The sequence below is a fragment of the Lepus europaeus genome, chromosome 14 (assembly GCF_033115175.1).
Source record: "Lepus europaeus isolate LE1 chromosome 14, mLepTim1.pri, whole genome shotgun sequence".
NCBI lineage: Eukaryota > Metazoa > Chordata > Mammalia > Lagomorpha > Leporidae > Lepus > Lepus europaeus.
Window position 1 is genome coordinate 67,472,905 of NC_084840.1, and position 19,429 is coordinate 67,492,333.

Here is a 19,429-nt window from a genome sequence, read left to right on the forward strand (position 1 = left end):
TCAGGGGACTGATTACCCTTCCCCCCATAACCTGCTTGTCTTCCCCTTCCAGTCCAAAATCCATGCAGCGCGAAGCCTAAGTGAGATCGCCATTGACCTGACCGAGACCGGGACGCTGAAGACCTCGAAGCTAGCCAACATGGGGAGCAAAGGGAAGATCATCAGCGGGAGCAGCGGGAGCCTGCTGTCCTCAGGTAGGCGACCCCGACCGTGGGGAGGGCATGGCATGGGAGCTGCAGGGCGGGGCCTGAGCACCAGCACCTGGCTCCAGGTTCCACTAGGAGATTGAAGAGCCCAAAGGGGGAGCTGAATAGCCTACCCCAGAGTATCAAAAAGAAGCTGTGGATCCAAACTCTGTGAGTCCCAGCTGAGCCTTTTGGAATGCCCAGGACCCATTGTCAGGAATGCTGGCTCGTGGGGTTCCTGCGCGTGCTGGGGGAGAAGGATTTGGCACTCAGGAAGGGCAGATGTCCAGAGTCATGTTGCTGAAAGACACAACTTCCTGTTACCAGGTAGACTTCTTCATATCTCCCTTTGTTAAAAATCTTAATTATCTGAAAGGCAGGGTGACAGAGAGTGAGATCTTCCATGCTCTGGTTCTCTCCCCGAATGGTCACAACAGCCAGTGCTGGGCCAAGCCAAAGCCAGGAGCCAAGAACTCCATCTGGGTCTCCCACGTGGGTGCAGGGGCCTAAGCATGTGGGCCAGCCTGTGCCACTCACTGCTTTCTCAGGTGCATTAGCAGGGAGCTGGATCAGAAGTGGAGCAGCTGGGACTTGAAACCAGGGCTCTGATATGGAGCTTAACCCATTGCACCACAATACCAGTCCCCTGGTGGACTTCTTAGCTGACTGTTTGTTGCTCATGTAGGAAGAGAGACGCTCGCTGTCACAGATGGGGTGGAAGGGCTAAGCATCTTTGGCACCAAGAGTCAGAGGTCTGGTTCCGCCGACCGTTATTGTGAGCCTTGCCCAGGTGGTCCTGTCCCTGGTTGTTGGGAGGGACAGATGCTCTGAGACTTCAGATCTGCCTGACTTCCAGCATGGGGCTGCCATTCACTGAAATCACAGGAAGAGGAGCAGGTTTGAGGAGGGCAGGGGGAGAGGAAGGAGGAAGTGTTAGAGAAATGTAACCAAGGATGGCTGTTCCCCGCCCCCCACCCACCCATTGGTAAGAGCTTGATTGACATCGGGAGCTGGGTCACCTTGTATCTGTACCAGAAAAATAAAGCAGGGTGCCTTTACCCTCCCTCACCGTGCAGGGTGGTTTATGGAACTAAATACACAGTCTGCAGACAACAGCAAATCAAAAAAGAACAGCCAGGAGAGAAGGAGTTTGCTAAAAATTGTCTTGTTAATTTGTTGGCTTTCATGGCCCAGTCACAGCCAGCAAAAGGATCAAAACAAGGCCCAGGGCGAGGAAGTGCATCCTTCCTGGGCTGGGAGCAGCGCCTGTGGAGGGGAAGCTCGGACCCCCGCCGTGCTGCGGCCCTGGTGGTGTGCTCACGTGCTCGGTGTTTATGTAAAGTCCACCGACACGCTGTATCACAAATCGTTTTCCTTGTTAAACAGAACCATCAAAGTTACATAAGCTTCGGGCCCCATAAAACCCGAGTCTGCCTCTCCCTGCCAGGTCACTGCAGAGTTCTTTGTAAACTCCTGCCTGCCCTGGGTTCTTCAGAAATGGTTCATCCAGTCAGCGGGTCCAAAGATCATTCTTTCTGGGGCTTAGAAGTTTGCAGTGAAGACGTAGAGAATGTTGACTTCTGGGATCACAGACAATGCCATTCAGAGCCCCCGACCCCCCCTGCCCGGGATTCCAGCCACACCCTGGCTCCTGCAGAATGGCCAAGCGCAGAGCCAGAGCAGACCCTTGTCTGTCTTTTGCACAAAACACAATAGTATTTTCTAACCCTGGCTAAAACCAGATAAGAGCCTGGACCTGCCCTCCTGCCTTCCTCTTGTATGGAGTCGCGGGGCGTCCAGTCCGGAACCTGACAGGCTTCAGGCTCAGCGGTTCTCAGACTTGGGCATGCTTGCTGGGCTTCCCCTCACTACCCGCTGCCACCACAGGTTCTGCAAGTGTAGGGGGAACCTGGGAATCTGCATCTCTTCCAAGTCCCCTGTGCTGCTGCTCCAGAGACTATATTTTGAGAGCCATTCTTTCTTTAAAAAAAAAAAAAAATGTATTTTGAAAGGCAGAGTTACAGAGAGAGGGGTAGAGACACAAGAAAGATCTTCTATCTATTGGTTCATCCCCCAAATGGCCACAATGGCCAGGGCTGGACCAGGGTGAAGCCAAGAGCCAGGCGCGCCATGAGGGTCTCCCACATGGGTGGCCAAGGCCCAAGCACTTGGGCCATCTTTTGTTGTTTTTCCAAGGTCATTAGCAGGGGGCTGGATTAGTAGCTGGAACACCCTACCTATATGGGATGCCGGTGTCACAGGTGGCGGCTTTACCCGCTATGCCAGCCCTGGGAGCTACTGTTCTTACTAAGGAAGAGAGAGAAGCTTGAGCTGAGTGTGGCTCAGGGTCACAGAGTGTGGAGCCCCTTGCTTTGAGCCTGCATCCTGGTCCACGTGCATGGGCTCTTCATCTCCGGCAGTGCCCTGGGCACAGGGCAGTGACCTCCCAGCACTTACAGATGAGTTGTGCCCAGGAGCCCCAAACCTCCTGAGATGAGCAGGTATCATGTGCCCACCAGAAATGCAATCCGAGCATCCTGCTGACTAGAAAGCAAGAAGTCTCCGTTACCGCCGTTGGTACTCAATGTAGAGGGATGGGAGATAAATCACAAGACGGTCTTCTGGCCGAATCCACCCTGCGCCTTTCTTCCAGGACATTAAAGTGATTTTTGGATGCTTAATAATTCAGTGCTGGGGCCCGTGGCTCAGATGATGAGGGCCAAGACCCCTCGCAGAGTGGCTCTGGCTGTCGGCTCTGATGCCTCAGCTGCTCTGCGAGCATGCAGCCATGGAAGAGGAAACTGAGGGTGAGAGAGCCTCACAAGTACACCCTGGAGCCTCTTCCCAGCCTGTCACTGCATCCTCTAATGCCAAGGTCGCTGCTCCCCAGGGATGCCCTGACCCCATACCCTATGCCTCAGGACAGTGGAGGGACGGGCGGCAACCTGGCAGCATGCCCTCAGTGAGCCAGGGAATCCCCGGGTTGGTTGGTTGGTCTTGCCCCCCATACCTGCGGTGCTGCTGAGTGCTGCCTGCCCCTTCATCCCTCCTTGCACTGGGGGAGGAAGCCTTTGCCCGAGGAAAGGCAACGGCAGACCCATCTAGAAGGGACTGAATTCGCATCCCCTACAGTGGGGAAGTGTAGTCATTGGGCTGAGAATCAAGGTGACTGGGTGGCTCCCCACCCCTCTCCTGTCCTGGCCACCTGTGACCTGTAATGTGCTCTCATGGGGGACAGGTGCACCTGCTAGCTCCTTCAGGACAGCCCAGATCTTATACACTGTCTAATTACACTTGCCAGACCTCACAAGGGTTCTTCAGAAAAACTCATGGAAAAAAACATATTGGGAAAACACTAGGCATGGATTTCTCATTTTTTTGTGCCAAAGGAAACTTATCTTTTTAATCCCATGATTCCATGAGCTCTTTGAAGTACCCTCATGTAGTCTGATTTTCAGCACGTATAACCCAGTACCCAATTTGGTAAATGGTTTTCTCTCCTTATTAGATGATGTCTAATAAATGTTTCTTAAAAGCATCTGGAGACTGGTGTTGTGGGGAAGCAGGTTAAACCGTCGCCTGCTAAGCCAGCATCCCATATAGGTACCAATTTGAGTCCTAAGTGCTCTGTGCTGATCCAGTTGCCTGCTAATGTGCCTGGGAAAGCAGCAGAGGATGGCCCAAGTGCTTGGGCCCCTGCACCCATATCAAAGACCCAACTGGAATTCGGAGCTCTCAGCTGTGGCCTAGCCCAGCCATGGCAGGTGTGGCCATTTGAGGAATGATCCTGCTGATGGAAGATCTCAGCCTCTGTCTCCCCAACTCCTGTCACCACTACCTGCCTCAAAAATAAATTAAAAAACTTAAGCCGGCGCCGCGGCTCACTAGGCTAATCCTCCGCCTTGCGGTGCCGGCACACCGGGTTCTAGTCCCGGTCGGGGTGCCGGATTCTGTCCCGGTTGCCCCTCTTCCAGGCCAGCTCTCTGCTGTGGCCAGGGAGTGCAGTGGAGGATGGCCCAAGTGCTTGGGCCCTGCACCCCATGGGAGATCAGGAGAAGCACCTGGCTCCTGCCATCGGATCAGCGCAGTGCGCTGGCCACAGCGCGCCAGCCGCAGCGGCCATTGGAAGATGAACCAACGGCAAAGGAAGACCTTTCTCTCTGTCTCTCTCTCACTGTCCACTCTGCCTGTCAAAAAAAAAAAAAAAAACTTAAAAAAAATTTAAGTAGGTACTATTTGAAATTCCACGTTTCTAACACAAGCCCAGTGCCTAACACTTAGAGTACTCAGTACAGTTATTGATGTCAACTTTTTTTTTTTTTTAAAGAGAAGTTTTATTGAGAGAGAAAATGAGACAGACAGACAGGGAGTGCTCCCATTCTCTGGCTCACTCCCCTAAATGCCCACAGAGGCTGGGGCTGGCCCAGGACCCGAACCACGACCTGGGAAGTTAAGCTAAATCTCCCACCACGGTGGCAGGAATCCAATCAGTTGGACCATTTCCACTGCCTCCCGGGGTCTGCATTAGCAGGAAGCTGGAGTCAGGAGTCAGAGCCAGGCACCCCGGCTGGGGACTCGGGCATGCAATTGCTGGACCAAACACCCACCCCTGGAACTGTGCAGAGCACGCTAAGGCTCCTGCATGTGCCACATTGTCGGAGTCCCCTGCATTCCCAGAGTGCGTTCTCTCCTGGGCCTGCCTTCCTGCTCGCGTGCGGCTGCCTCCAGCATTTTCCCCACATTGTGTCCTTTTAATGTCAGGCCTCTGACGTTTCCCTTTCTTTATCCTTCTCCCTAGACCCAGATCATGGTGGCACTGAGCCATGTACCGCCACCATAGTATTTCTATGGCATAAACATTTTTTCCTGGTTCCCAATGCATTTTTTAAAAATTTATTTATTTATTGACAAGCAGAGTTAGACAGTGAGAGAGACACAGAGAGAAAGGTCTTCCTTCCGTTGGTTCACCCCTAAGTGGCCGCTACGGCTGGCGCTGCGCCGATCCGAAGCCAGGAGCCAGGTGCTTCCTCCTGGTCTCTCAAGCGGGTGCAGGGCCCAACCACTTGGGCCATCCTCCACTGCCTTCCCGGGCCACAGCAGAGAGCTGGACTGGAAGAGGAACAACTAGGACAGAATCCTGCACCCCAACCGGGACTAGAACCTGGGGTGCTGGCGCCGCAGGCAGAGGATTAGCCTAGGGAGCTGCAGCACCAGCCCCCAATGCATTTTAGAAGTTACAGTCCCCCTCCACAAAGGGTTTGCATACTGTTTGTTGTTATAAAACAGAGATATTTCCATGCTATTAGTAACTTTGAAGACGACTTTTCTATTTTTTATAAATTGTTTACAAAAAGAGAGGGGGATAGATAGGGAGATCTGCTACCCACAGGTTTACTCTCCAGATGGCCGCAGTGACCAGCACTGGTCCAGGCAGAAGCCAGGAGCTTCATCCAGGTCTCCCATATGGGTAGTAGGGACCCAAACACTTGGTCCATCTGCTGCTGCTTTCCCAGGCACATTAGCAGGGAACTGGATCGGAAGTGGAGCAGCCAGAACAGTGCTCATATGAGATGCTGGCATTGAGGCGGAGGCTTTACCAGCTATGTCACAGCACCAGCTCTGACTCCTATTTAAGCGCACATCATTACCATTCTTTTCATTTTTTAAAGATTTATTTTAAAAAAAAAATATTTGAAAAACAGAGCTACAGACAGACAGACAGACAGATCTTCCATCATTGGTTCACTCTCCAGATAGGTGCAATGGCCAGAGCTGTGCCCGTTGGAAGCCAAGAGCCAAGAGCCTCTTCGGGTCTCCCAAGTGGGTGCAGGGCTTGGGCCATCTTCTGCTTTCCCAGGCCACAGCAGAGAGCTAGATCAGAAGTGGAGCAGCTGGACCTCGAACCGGTGCCCATATAAGATGCTGGCATTGCAGGCCATGGTTTTACCTCCTATGCCACAGCACCAGCCCCACATTATTACCTTTAAAATCATTTGAAGTCCAGTACTTGGTATCTGGAGCCACAGATGCCAAAGAATGAAGAAATACTGATAGCTGTGACAGAAGTCAGAGGTCCACAGCTACTAAGGCCCTGAGGTGCAGGCTGCCATGTCACGAACAAAAGGAAGACATAGATGAAGTGATAAGACTGGAGGCCAGGAACCCTGATGAAACCTACAGCTGCCCCCACTTCACTGTGCACCTGCACACCTGTGTCCTCGTGGAGACTGTTAGAGGTGGTGCTGCAGGTGCTCAGAGCTGGCAGCCTCTGTTGGGGTAAAAGGGAGCAAGCTCTTCTCTCGGTGTGGCCCTCAGTGGCATTTAGATCTGAGGAAGCTTAAGGAACCCATATCCTAAAGCATTTGTGTCGGACATCAGGGAATCTGCTACTTGATCCGTTGAAGCAGGGAACCCGTGAGGGCTGTCTCACTCTGCCCTGTCAGAGTCTAGACATTTGCTCTGGAAGTAGAGACACTGCTCTCCATTGCTTTGGTTCCCAGGTGCTTCTGCTGACCACTTCTCAGAAAGTTCAGGGAGAGTTTGCGAGGATTACAGTGAGTGTTAGCCACTGGGTTAGGATGTTTTTAGAGTTTCTTCTTCTTCTTTTTTTTTAATAGAATAAATCCTATTTTTGGGAACTAAAAAGAAGGGAGTTATTCCTCCTTTCCTTCCATTTCTTGAAATTGCTTGAAAGATGGAAGGGGAGGAAAAATGGAACAGAACAAAAACCAAGAACTTGGGACCAATGCTGTGGCGTACTGGGTAAAGCCACCACCTGCAGTGCCAGCATCCCATGTGGGCGCTGGTTCTAGACCCAGCTGCTCCACCTCCAATCCAGCTCTCTGCTATGGCCTGAGAAAGCAGTGGAGGAGGGCCTAACTCCTTGGGCCCCTGCACCCACCTGGGAGACCTGGAAGAAGCTTCTGGCTTTGGATGGGCACAGCTCTGGCCATTGCAACCATCTGGAGAGCGAACCAGTGGGTGGAAGACTTCTCTGTCTCTGCCTCTCTCTCCATGCAACTCTGCCTTTCAAATAACTCTTTAAAAACAAAAAATAACAACTGCATTTGCTGATATAGCCAAAGGCACGTGGCCTTTTCATGGTGTTGGAAGTGAGCATGTCTAAGATTAGTTCTGAGTGTTGTCTGGGGGACTCGCTGTCGCAGAACGATTGTGACTGCAGGGCGAGCGTAGTGGCAGGGGGAGACTGGATTTTGCTCTCAGGATGTTTGAGACAATAGCACAGCTGGGCCTAGGAAAGTCCCAGCATGCTGCAGGGCCAGGGGGCTCTACACATCCACCACCCAAACCAGACAGTATCCTGGTGCATCCTTTCTGAAACGGAACCGGGAGAGCACTGTTGGCCTCCTGAATGGAAACACGGGGGCCTGAGCTACCCACTCCCTACAAAACAAGCTGGCATCTCGTGTTTAGACATCGGACTTTGTCTGACTAAGGAAGTGGCAACTTAGTCATCTTCAGTGTGATCAACAGGATTGTGGAGAAAAGGGTGATGGGAGTTCTGGTTTAAGACAATAAAAATAAAACAAAACGTGCAGTGTGCTGTCATAGGCCGGCTCCGACCCCTTCCGGTCTGGGAGAAAACATGTTTTCAGCACGGGCCCCAGCCCTGCCGGCTCAGGGCACAGTCATTACTCAAGTGCTCACACATTCTCATTCTCTGGATGCGGGCGCTTCCTCTCATTGTTGGGAGGTTTATTAATAACCATTGGAACAATGAGGATGCCAGCCCTCTGACATCTCTCCACGCAGAGCCCTGTGCTAGTGGGCAGCTGCCAGCCTTATGGTCAGAGATATATTCCGCTCGAAACTGCCTGCCTTACTCTGGGGCAGGTCTTTTTTTTTTTTTTTCCTTTTGTCTTCACCCCATCTTGTTGGCTCCCTACTCTGTGTCCTGGTCTCTCTCTGGCCTTTTAAAGTTCTCGATGATCAGGCCTGCTGCCTCTCCTTTTACGTCTGCCAATGAGCAGGATTCCAGGGGCCTTCATTTTGGTCCTGACCTCTGCTCTGCCCGTGGCATGGCCCACCAGGCGCTGCCAGAGGAGCTAGGTTCTGCCAAGGGTTGTTTGTGCTGGACTGCATAGTGAGTGAGGGCTGCGGAACCTCGCTCTGTGGAATGGATGTTTCTGGGCTTGCTTGAGCAGGACTGACTTGAGTCAAAATTAAGAAGGAGGCAGAATGGTTTCTCTTTTCCACTTTTTTTTTTTTTAAAAGAACAGCCTCATAAAGCCTTTGTCATTTCTGTAGCGATATTTATGCCCTCAAGTGTTGCTAGTAAAGATATACTGGGTTACTAAAGAGACCCAGCGTGGAATGGCAACATGTCACATTAAAGGGGCAGCTTTCCAATGATGGCAGCTTCGACAGACAGAAATCTCCTGATCACCTCTCAGAGGCATTGCTCCCATGCAGACGAGCTCTCTGAGTTCCCCTTTGCTGGGAGCATAGAACAAGGATCCTTGAAGTTTGCAATTCATCTCCAAAAGCTGCACATTGCAATGGAGTAACAGTCCCGGAGCTAGGAGGGCCAGCTCCCTCACTGCCTAGTCTAAGACGTGGGAGGAGTTTGCATCACTGACAGTAGTTTCAGTGAGGTGTTTTACAAGATGCTGCTAATTTCTTAAGTGGACTGTGTAATTTCCTCTGTCTCTCCCCCACCCCCTCTTTTTAATTATATTTGTATACTCTTCAACCTTTGGTGATCTGGCCACTGAGCTGTGGGATCCTAGCCAGGGAGGAAAACTCGCCCAGAGTTGGTGGACCATCATGAGAAGGCGCTCGCTTCTCAAAGAGCTTCGATTGCAATTTTGTTTCTCAAACGTCTGAGCCTGGTGAAATGTTTTCCAAGTGTGCATTTTTCATGTTCAAAGTCACATTGAGTTCCCTGAGACTGTCCCCCAGAAATGAGACACTGATCCTGCCATCTGCAACGTGGCGTGGTCTCCCAGGGTCTCCCAGGACGTCTTTGATGGAAGGAGGATTTGTCCGGGAAATAAATATCTCTGTGGCGTACAGAAGAGCTCAGACCTTTTCCTCCTATTTATTCCTGGGGTGTCTGCCAAAACTTTTCCTTGAGGCTTTTACAGATCTGCTGGGAATAGGGCCTTTTTCATTGTCTCAGTTATTTATTCCCCCCCCCCCCCCCGCCCCGAAACAGCCAAAGCAGACACATTGTCACTCCCTGCCCTGAAAGTGATTGCTTTCAAGTTTTCCCCTCCTTGCAGAGAGAGCGCCCCCTCTGCCTTTGGGCATCGGCGTTCCCCTACATCAAAACCAGAGGAGCCTGGGTTCCTGACCTTGTCCTCGGCAGGATGCACACTCATATCCGGTGCCCAGTCGCCTGGGATCTCGGCAAGGATTGGGAGCAAGTTCTCCCTGGCTGCTGAGTGAGGAGATCCGGCCAGAGGAGGGCTGCCTGTGTTCCTGCACGTCCGGCCCCTCCACAGCCAGCTGTGCATGGGTGTGAGGCGTGGAGTTCCCCAGATAGGAAATGGGAAGCGAGCAAGGCTGGAGGCGGGGTCTCCCATAGCACCCATAACGTCTGGTTGTTCAAAGATTTCCAAACATCCCCTGACAATGACTGCCTTGGAGCAGATCACTCGAGGTCCCTCCAGCCCTGTCTGGACAGGAATCATCGTCTTTATGGTCAGCTTTTTCTCCTCCCCAGTGGCCAGATGATTTGTGACTTGTTTCCATAAAAATATTTTTTGGGGTTCAGATGGAAATATAATTATGAACTAGCCAAAAAAAAGATGGTATTTTCAATCCAGGTTCATTCAAATTGATATTTACTGGGCAATAAGAGGGAGAGAGCTTTTTCTAGAGGACTGATCTGATGCTGTTTTCCCGGCCATGAGACGGAGGGAGGCGTAACCTCCTCTGAGAGAGAAAACCAACCAGAAGTGATGGTCAGCAATCCAGGTTAATTGCCCAGCTGGCTCCGGGCTCTGGGTTCCTCCTTCCATTGCTGCTTCTCCCAGTCTTGGGGCCTTGCTCTTCCTCCTCCTGGTGGGTCACTGTCTGAGAACCAGAAGCCCAGCACTGGACCTGTCTCCCCACACGGCTTGGCACCAGAAGGTGCTCCAGGGACCCCTGTTGTTTCGCTGGCAGATCTGAAGAGCCCTTTAGCTCCCAGCTCCTCCCTCTGTCTACAGGTGGATCCAGACAGGACTGTGGGGGGAGAGCCCATGTATGGAAGGCAGGTGGCATAGGGTGCTGTGTGGGGTTACCGTGGCAACCATGCAGCTCCCAGGACCAGTTTCCATTCAAGGGATGAAACAGACCAAACTGAGTCAAGCTGGAATCCCAGCTGTGCCTCCTGGCACCCCCGTGACCTCCTCCAGGAAAAGGGGGATACTGTTTCATGAGGATTAAGTGAAGGGGAGCATATAGAAAGCTCCTGCTTAGGAGTTGTATTACAATCCCTTCCCCTGTCCTCCTGAGCACCCTCTGAGTTGATGGGGCCACAGTGGTACACCTGCCTGGTCACTCTCTTTTTCACATTTTGAGGCTGTCTGGAATTAGGGGGCCAACTCCTAGGGAAGGCTAGCAGTAGCAACACTTTTTAATAAAAGTAATGAATATTCCTGTAGCGCTTAAAACGTCCTGAACTCTCAGGCACCTTCCACGATTGTCTATTTGAATTCTCAAGTTTTGAGGATGTCCTGTTTGCATTCCTGTTCAGTAGGTTATGGGACTTCGCCAGGGCCCTGCCACTAGTAAGTAGCAGAGCTGGTTACCCCCCAGGCCTGCTACCTCATTGTCGACTTCTGCCTTGGGAGGCAACAGCACCACTTTGTGTTTTCCAAAGAATAAACTATTCCTTCCTCGAAACTTGGGTGTTGCTGGAAACTGTACCCAAGCCAGAAAGTATACGTGCATTCTGCGCATCCTTCAAAGACACTCGATTCACCTTTGGGTTTCCCTGGACTGTGCACTGAATCCTTAAGCTCAGACAGCCCTTCTTCCGGTAGCACTGGGCACTGATTTTCCAATCTGTACATTTTGGTATCTCGCTCTTGTAGGTACAGAGCATCTTCGTGCTTTGTTAATCCCACACAGCTCAGATGAAACTTGTTCAGCAGTCATGCTTACACACTTATACTTGCTTTGGTCTGTTGATAAGAGGAAGAGGTTAACACTCCAGGCACCTGGCCTTTAAGCCCTCGGGAGCCTGTGGCAGTAACTGGAGTGAGAACAGACGTGGCAGAGTGCTTGTCTTCCCAAGGGAGCAGGATGTTGGAGGAAAGAGAGAACAGATTGCTCTCTATATATGATCTCTCATGCAAAAATTGCAAATGGGACTGCTAGCAGCCAGAAGCAACTACTTGAGTGCATTTATTAGGTAGTAGACTCTTCAAATGAGGGAATCTTAGAGATTCATCAATTAGTTACTTTACAGAGGGGGCGTGATGGCTCCGCGAGGTGAGGAACCCACGGCCTTACACCACCTCCTAGCAGATTCATGATAGAAATCCAGATGGCTTCCTCTCGGGGATTGCCCCCGCTGACACCACGGTTGCATTCTCTTAATTTATTAAACAGAAGTACTTTATGTTTTTTTTTAAAGATTTATTTATTTATTTGAAAGGCAGAGTTACAGAGAGGCAGAGGGAGAGAGGTAGGGAGGGAGGTCTTCTGTCTGCTGGTTCACTCCCCCAGATAACTGCAATGGAGGGAGCTGCACCAATCCGAAGCCAGGAGCTCCTTCCAGGTCTCCCACGGGGGTGCAGGGGCCCAAGGACTTGGGCCATCTTCTACTGCTTTCCTAGACCATAGCAGAGAGCTGGATCAGAAGTGGAGCAGCTGGGATTCAAACCAGCATCCATATGGGATGCCTGCACTGCAGGCAGAGGCTTTACTTGCTATGCCACAGTGCTGGCCACAGAAGTACTTTATTTTTACAAAATATTTATTTTTTTGAAAGGCAGAATGACACAGAGGGAGAAAAAGAGAGAGGAAGGAGGGAGGGAGGGAGACATCCACTGGTTCACTCCCCAAAATGCTGCAATGGCTCAGCCTGGTCCAGGTGGAAGCCAGGAATCCAAATTCCATCCAGGTCTCCCAAGTGGGTGGCAGTGCTCAAGCACTTTGGCCATCAGCCACTGCTTTCCCAGGTCCATTAGCAGAGAGATGGGGCTTGTACCAGCAATCTGATACAGGATGCCAGCATTGTAGGCAGGGGCTAAATCCACCATGCTGCAACACCTGCCGCTATTTTTTTTTTTTTTGACAGGCAGAGTTAGTGTGAGAGAGAGAGAGAGAAGGGTCTTCCTTCCGTTGGCTCACCCCCCAAATGGCCACCACTGCCAGCGTGCTGTGCCAACCTGAAGCAAGGAGCCAGGTGCTTCCTCCTGGTCTCCCATGCGGGTGCAGGGCCCAAGGACCTGGGCCATTCTCCACTGCCCTCCTGGGCCACAGCAGAGAGCTGGACTGGAAGAAGAGCAACTGGGACAGAATCCGGCACCCCAACCGGGACTAGAACCCGGGGTGCCAGCACCGCAGGTGGAGGATTAGCCAAGTGAGCCACGGTGCCAGTGCCCCTGTTTTTTAATTTCCAAGGAGCTAAACTCATAGCCTTGGAGAGGTCTTGGCATCTGCAAAGGCTTGTACGTTTTCTCTGTTTTTGTAAATTTTACTTCAGTTATACAAGTTTCATATATTTCATATATACAGATTTAGGAACAAAGTGGGGCTTCCCCTCTCTCCCGCCCACATTCCAACCCTAACCCCGCCTCAGCCCTACCCCCACCCCACACTGGATTCCCATGGAAATGGGTAAATCATAAAAACCCAGAGCCTCCATCCCATTCCCCAAGTCCAGGTGCCGAGCTGAAACTACTTCTGTGTCTAGAACCATTTTTCACACGCTCTTGAACTGTTAGTTTGTGGGACTGCCACTGACCTGAGCCCTGAGGCTCGTCCCTGACTCGCTTTCTTCCTGGAGTCATTCTGTCCCTGGAGGGGATGAAGGCCACCAGCCTGCTGAATCTTGGCCTCCTGCCTTCTGCCTCTCTTGTGACTTCTTTCCTTTCAGAGCCCAGCATCTCATTCATGGGCTGCCCAGAGACCACTCGTGGGGCAGGTGGCAGGGCAGGTCAGGCTCCTTCCATGACCTTAAACGCCGCTCTGTGGGATGTGTCTCCTGGGCATGTGGCCACCTATCCCAGTGGTGGCCATGTCTGCGAGTCGCAGGTGACAGTCCACGAGCTCTGATCACACAAACTCCAGCATGGAGAAGCCATGGCAATTCAAAGGTGGATTACCTTTGAAGAAAACTAGGCTGTGGGATCCTCTTTTTCAAATGCAACCTGCATACTGGAAGAAGGTTACTGTGGAAGTGTTCTAGTTTGAGGGATATGGAGTAGAAACTAGCTGAGGCCCCTGAATCTCCTGGGCCCCTTTCATACCTTCCAACTGTGACAGCCCCAGGGGATTGTCTGCAAACCCAGGGCCTGCAGAAGCACAGTGAAAATATTGCCTAAACCTGTATTGCTGCTTTCTAAAGGTGAGTTTCAGAGCCCGAGTCTACACTGAATTGCACAGTCAAGTTCTTTCATGTGACCTTGAGTGTCAGTGCAGAGGTGGTTCCATTCATTTGTTTCTCAGCCTTGTGTGTGTGTACATGTATATTCATCCTAAATCTACCCTAGGTTTAGAGTTTACCTGTTCCAGGCAAGGTGCTGAATCCTCTGTAGGCGTGATCTCATTTAGTCTCTATAGTGAATTCAGAAGAACAAGTCACTTGCCCGAGGTCACATGCCTAGTGAATAGTTGAGACTTTATCAAACTCAGATCTTCTGAGTGTCCAGTTAGCAATAAAATGGAATTCTGCACGTCTAGTGCAGGCAGGGTCAGACACTTTGCAGCATTTTTAACTTAGTACTCAGGAATCCCGTATCTCCCGAAGCCATTTCCAGGCTAAAGGTGTAAGGCGGAGCCAGCCTGTGTTACTGGTGCCAATTTGGGAGGACTCGAGCATCTAGCACGCCAGGATTCTCTGGCCTGTCTTATGTGGGTTTGGTATTTAGACTAATTATTATAAATAATAATAATTTAGGCAGCATTAATGAGCCCTGTAACTCAAGGCCACATCGTAACTAATCCCATAACTGGAAACCCAATCATCCAAAAATTGCATGCTTTACCTCCCAGAGTTGAAAGCTGTTGTGATTTTCGCCATTCCTGAATGTGGTTAATTCTTAGATTTCACTTAAGAAATCATCATTTCCTATTGTGAGGTTAGGCAGGGGTGAAAGGGAAAACAATGAATTTTTCACTTGAGCAAGAAATCCTTTAATCTTCTTGGACCCAAGTTTCCCCAGCACTGTTTTTTAAACCTAAAGTCTGACTTCCTCCCAGTATTATTTTACATTCTTATTAATTCTTGAGACGATGCAACAGCGAGAACCTCTTTAAATTTTCCTGTCTTTACATGTGAGTGGTGGGTGTTCCCTAGAGAACCAGATTAAGATTCAAGATGATTTAGCCACATTGCCTTGGATGCATACAGACTGGAGATAGTTCAGTGCTGATAAGCGCGGGATAATTGACTTATGGAAGTATAAAACCCGAAACATTTCCAAAAGGGGCGCCTGCAGTGATACGGAGCAGTGTGTTGCCTGAGTGTGACACCATATGGATTTAGTGTGCGGGAACCAGGAGGTCATGGAGTCTCTGAGGATCAAGCTTGCTTTTGAGTTTGCTGTTTGGAAACCTGGAACTGTAGCACGTCAAATTCCAGGAAAAGAGCTACAAACATGATTCAAAGCTGAGAAAGGAGGCTCCATGAAGAAACTTCTTAGAGGCGCGAGGCTTTTTATTACCAAGGAGAGACTCAACTTAATTAGAGCATCCAAATCTATAACGGACGTTTATGTGTGCTCACTCTAGCTAATATTTGTTAGCTACTGTGGAGGCATGAATATGGTTATATCCCTACAGTGATAGACACTCTATTTCGAGCTCAAATGGGGTGGAGAAGAAAAAACAAAGTCCAAGTCACAGCCAATATGTATGTAGACACTGAAGAGTTCTTGGTGATTAGAGTGTGCAGAGCCTAGATGAATGGTAACTGAAGGAGTGTGGGTTTCCTAGTCAGAACCTTTAAATCAGAGTAGAAGAGTGCAAGTGTATTTATGGGGACAGTTTGAGGGTGGCAGGACCTGTGTGTTGCAAGGCACAGTAGTTCTTTCTAGCTTCATGATTCTGAGCTGCCGTTTGTTATCAGTGGAGGAAAAGGAACTGTTGATTCTGGAAATTTCAACTGGATTATTCCCCAAACCTGCTGGGATTGTTACTGGGATTGCATTGACTCTGTTGTTCGGTTGATAGAATTGACATTTTCAGAAGATCATACTTCTAAGTCACAACCACATTATATTTCTGTTATTATATCTTTAATTCTTCTGAGCAGAATCTTAGAATTTTCACTGGCGAGATCCCACTGGAACTAGAGTACCCTGTGTAGGCATTTGAGGTTGTTTGAGGCTGTTTGTTGCGTGGTCTGAGCCTCTTAAGTACATACCCAGTGACACTTGGGAGGAGAGGAGAAGTAACAGTCACCTGTTCCTTTTCCAGGAAGCCAGTGTACTTTCTCTAACCCATCAAGGTAGGAAAGGCGTTAATAGCTTCACTGTAGGAAATGGATTTTAGAATCCAAACATTAGGGCCCGACAGTCTTCTGGTCTAACGGGAATTCCTCCTGTTGGCATTTCAGCTTGTGTTCCTTTTGTTTGGTTCACAGTTTGCCTTCTTCAGCAGTTTCACATCTTGCAGTCCACTGTTTGGGTCATGCAGATGTTTTATCCAGGAAAGAATGTCATTTTATTGGGAGAGAAGTTGCTCATAATACAATGTTAAGTTAAAAAATACAATAAAATTTCATTTTCTTTTAAAAATATATTTGTGTGTGTGGGGGGAGAAAAATAAGAAAAAATGCATAACAGTATCTCTGGGGGACTAGTTTATGGACTATTTTTATTCCTGTCTATATTCTCAAAATTTTTTTATAATAAACAGACATGAAACTGAGCAAAAAAAAAAAAAGCTTTTTTAATGGATAAAAGAAAATTTAGAATACATGTTAAAATTCCTGGCGTGAACTCTTCTTGCCCTGTTTGCTGTGTGAAATCTATTAAAATTAAATCTTAAGATATGTCACATACCAAATGGGTATGTGACATATCATAAGATCATCAAGGAAGATAAACTCCTTTTTCCACAGTGTGTCCTTCCTTCCGCCTAGCTGTAAATTCCATGCTGTGCTGGAATGCAGAGCTCTGAGCACCTGTTTTATTTCACACTCCCCTCCACTCCAGGGGTAAATCCCATATCCACGGTGTGGGCTCCAGTGAAATTCATTAGTGGTCCAGATGTGTGTCGCCCTCCCGGCTGGCCTAGTAACCCCTCTGTTTATTAACAGGTTCTCAGGAATCAGATAGCTCTCAGTCGGCCAAGAAAGACATGCTGGCTGCCTTGAAGTCCAGGCAGGAGGCCCTGGAGGAGACGCTGCGCCAGAGGTTGGAGGAACTCAAGAAGCTGTGTCTCCGTGAGGCCGTAAGCAGCTCAGTCTGTGTTGTCTGGGATGGCGTCCGTCTTCCGCCGTTGACAGGGGCAGGGGTGGGATAAACAGTGAGCCTCCCGGGATATTTGCAAATGGCCAAGCTCTGCAGTGTGCTTTGGCAGAGAATTTGGTGGGCGCTAGTGGGATACCAGCACCGGTGAAAGCTGGTGCTACAAAATGCTAGCTAAGAAGGCTCCCGCCGGAGGCCACATGGCCAGGCCTAGTGACAGTCCCTCGTGCACCACAGCTGACGACGTGTTTCTTCCTGTGACGGTCCTTCACTGCCATGAATGGCTTGCCACTGGCCTCCCAGATGGTGACGTGGGGTTCCTCTGAGGTTCCTGCAGATGTACCTTTGGATGGCATGCTGGGAAAACAGACACCGCAGGATTTCACTAGAGATGAGCCCTGCGATCTGGTGTTTCTTTACCGTTTTGACTTTTTTTTTTTTTTTTTTTATGAAATCCCAGCCTAGTGATATTTAAGATTTTATGAAAGCCGTGCTTCCTTGAGCCTGGGTGCATGCTAGTGTCAGTTTTCACTGGGCGGCAGAGGCTGCTGCCCACTCTCTGGACGCAAACACCCCATTGCCGCGGTCTTCGGTCTGTCCCTCCATTCTTTAACAACGTTCGGAGACTTTGTGACACACATCACTGTGCGTGAGTGTGCACACACCTGTGTGTCATGTTATCAGTGGAGGAAAAGCAACTCCCCCAATAACATGAGCTCTCAAAGAGCTCTGTCGGTGAACAGCTCCGAATAGGAGGTTTATAGTGTCCCAGATGAAGTCACAGGGATGCGTTCCCCTCCCCCCAAATAATACTGCCTTGCAGTGAGGGAGAAGGAACCAAGGGGCCGCTGGAGTGAGATCATGTTACATTTCAGCTCAGCTTAATTAGGGTCTGGATTGATTTAAACCGGAGCCCGCTCAAAGCACAGATGCATTGCACATCTTAGGGAAGCTGTTGCCCTGGCTGGGGAACGCACCCTGGGATGCTGCGAATGTTAGCAGTGTTTTCATAAAGAACAGACTGGAAGGACTGAACACCTATGGGGTTGGGTGGCTGCCTTTCACAATTTGTAAAGCCTTGTTTTGTTTTTAATAAAGAAAACGTCCCTAAACACACAGGGACGCAACATGTCAGGGCAAGGTTAGTGTGAGTTATAGAGCCCCACTGTCTCTCTCAAAAACAAAGCAAAACAGAGCAAACAAAGCTCCCGCTTTTTCCGATGTTGACACTGGAAAACATGGCTGGAGCGGAAGGAAGACCCCACCAAGGAAGTCGGCTGCGTTGCTCCTGTGTGTGTCCCCTCACCTGGAGTCGGGGGGCTGGGACATAGCTGCTCCCTCTGTGAGCAGCACCGTGGGTCCCTGGGGAGCAGGGCTGTCAGAATGAGGTGAAATGGAGCCTTTGGCAGAGAGAAAGAGGAGCCCCAGCGTGGCACTAAATTACTTGTTTGCCACGTGGCTCCAGGTATGGAAGAAATCAGATTAAATACCTGCAGAATCAAGACCTTGGCTCAAACACCTCCGAGCAGATGGTGAAAAATCAGTAGCCTCATTTTAAAAATATACTCTAAAACCACAGATGCTTTAGAGTTAGAAATCTGTGGCAGCTTGAACGGCTCTTCCTGATTTTTTATGAGTTTCAAGATTAAAAAAAAAAAAAGTTCCAACAGTGTGGAAGCCTTAGTAGGTTCTGTTATTTAGACTTTCAGGAAAGGTGGTTAAAAAGGGAGCTGAAGGCTAAACACAGAAGTATTTCGGGGACATTTGAACCACGCTGTAAAGAGACAGAAAGAGGGGTAGAAAACAGGACGGAACGCGGCAGGGTGTTCGAGGCTCACAGAGCGGGCCATTGTGCTCTGAGCTGCTTGCGTTTGGGAACAGAAGGTCCCGGCTATCTGAAGCCCAGAAGAGTGGGCGCGCTAAACCCCATGCACTGGGCTCCCGGCGGTGTGGGCAGGGCCAGAAGGACCCCTCCCATGAGCCGGGTTTTCCCGCCAATTAGACTCTCAGGATCGGGCTGCCCACAACAAAAGCTTTTTGTGTGGATGATGGCTGTTCCCAGGAGAGACTTCTGAGTTCTTGCGGGGCAGCACTGTGAGTCTTTGTGCAGCCTGTGCGCTGACTGGGGGCTGGCAAACCAGAGCCCGGCTAGGCGGGGCTGTGCCCACGTGGCCGTTGGAGGCACACGGCCACTGCCCAGCCTTTTCTGCTCCTTGGAAGGGCCTTGTCGCCGACCCCGGCCTTCTACTGTGCTGACTCAGATTCGCTCTTTACTCAGCCCAAGTCTGTCTAATCCTATCCCTCCTCAGCCCAGCGTCATTGTCAGCTGAATTCTCTGTCCTCCACACAAGCAAGTACATTTCCAACCTTGTCAACCATGTGGATTATAATCTTGCTTTCAGTTTGTACTGAAACTTTTAGCTGTATGCAGTTGAGTATCTAGCTTGTTCCTTGAGTCTCACTAGAGTGGAATAATTATTACTCATATTCAGGAAGGAGAGAGAGAAAAATAGAGCTACTACCTGCTGGTTCACTCCCCAAATGCCCACACTGGCCCAGAGCAGCTGCAGCTGGGTGTTGCCCGCAGCTGGGAACCCAATCCAGGTCTCCCACACAGGTGGCAGGGACCCAAGCCTTCACTGCTGGCTC

At 50.1% G+C, this 19,429-nt stretch overlaps 1 protein-coding gene across 4 annotated transcripts in view; it reads left to right on the forward strand.

Moving 5' to 3' along the window:
* The window catches only part of FRMD4A (FERM domain containing 4A), a 342,837-nt gene that overhangs the window by 296,629 nt on the left and 26,779 nt on the right, over window positions 1-19,429 (forward strand). For all 4 annotated transcript variants that reach the window (XM_062210863.1, XM_062210861.1, XM_062210860.1 and 1 more), the window contains exons 14-15: window positions 53-194; window positions 16,630-16,763. In XM_062210863.1, the coding sequence (XP_062066847.1) occupies window positions 53-194; window positions 16,630-16,763 (276 nt within the window). The remainder of the gene's footprint in view (window positions 1-52; window positions 195-16,629; window positions 16,764-19,429) is intronic.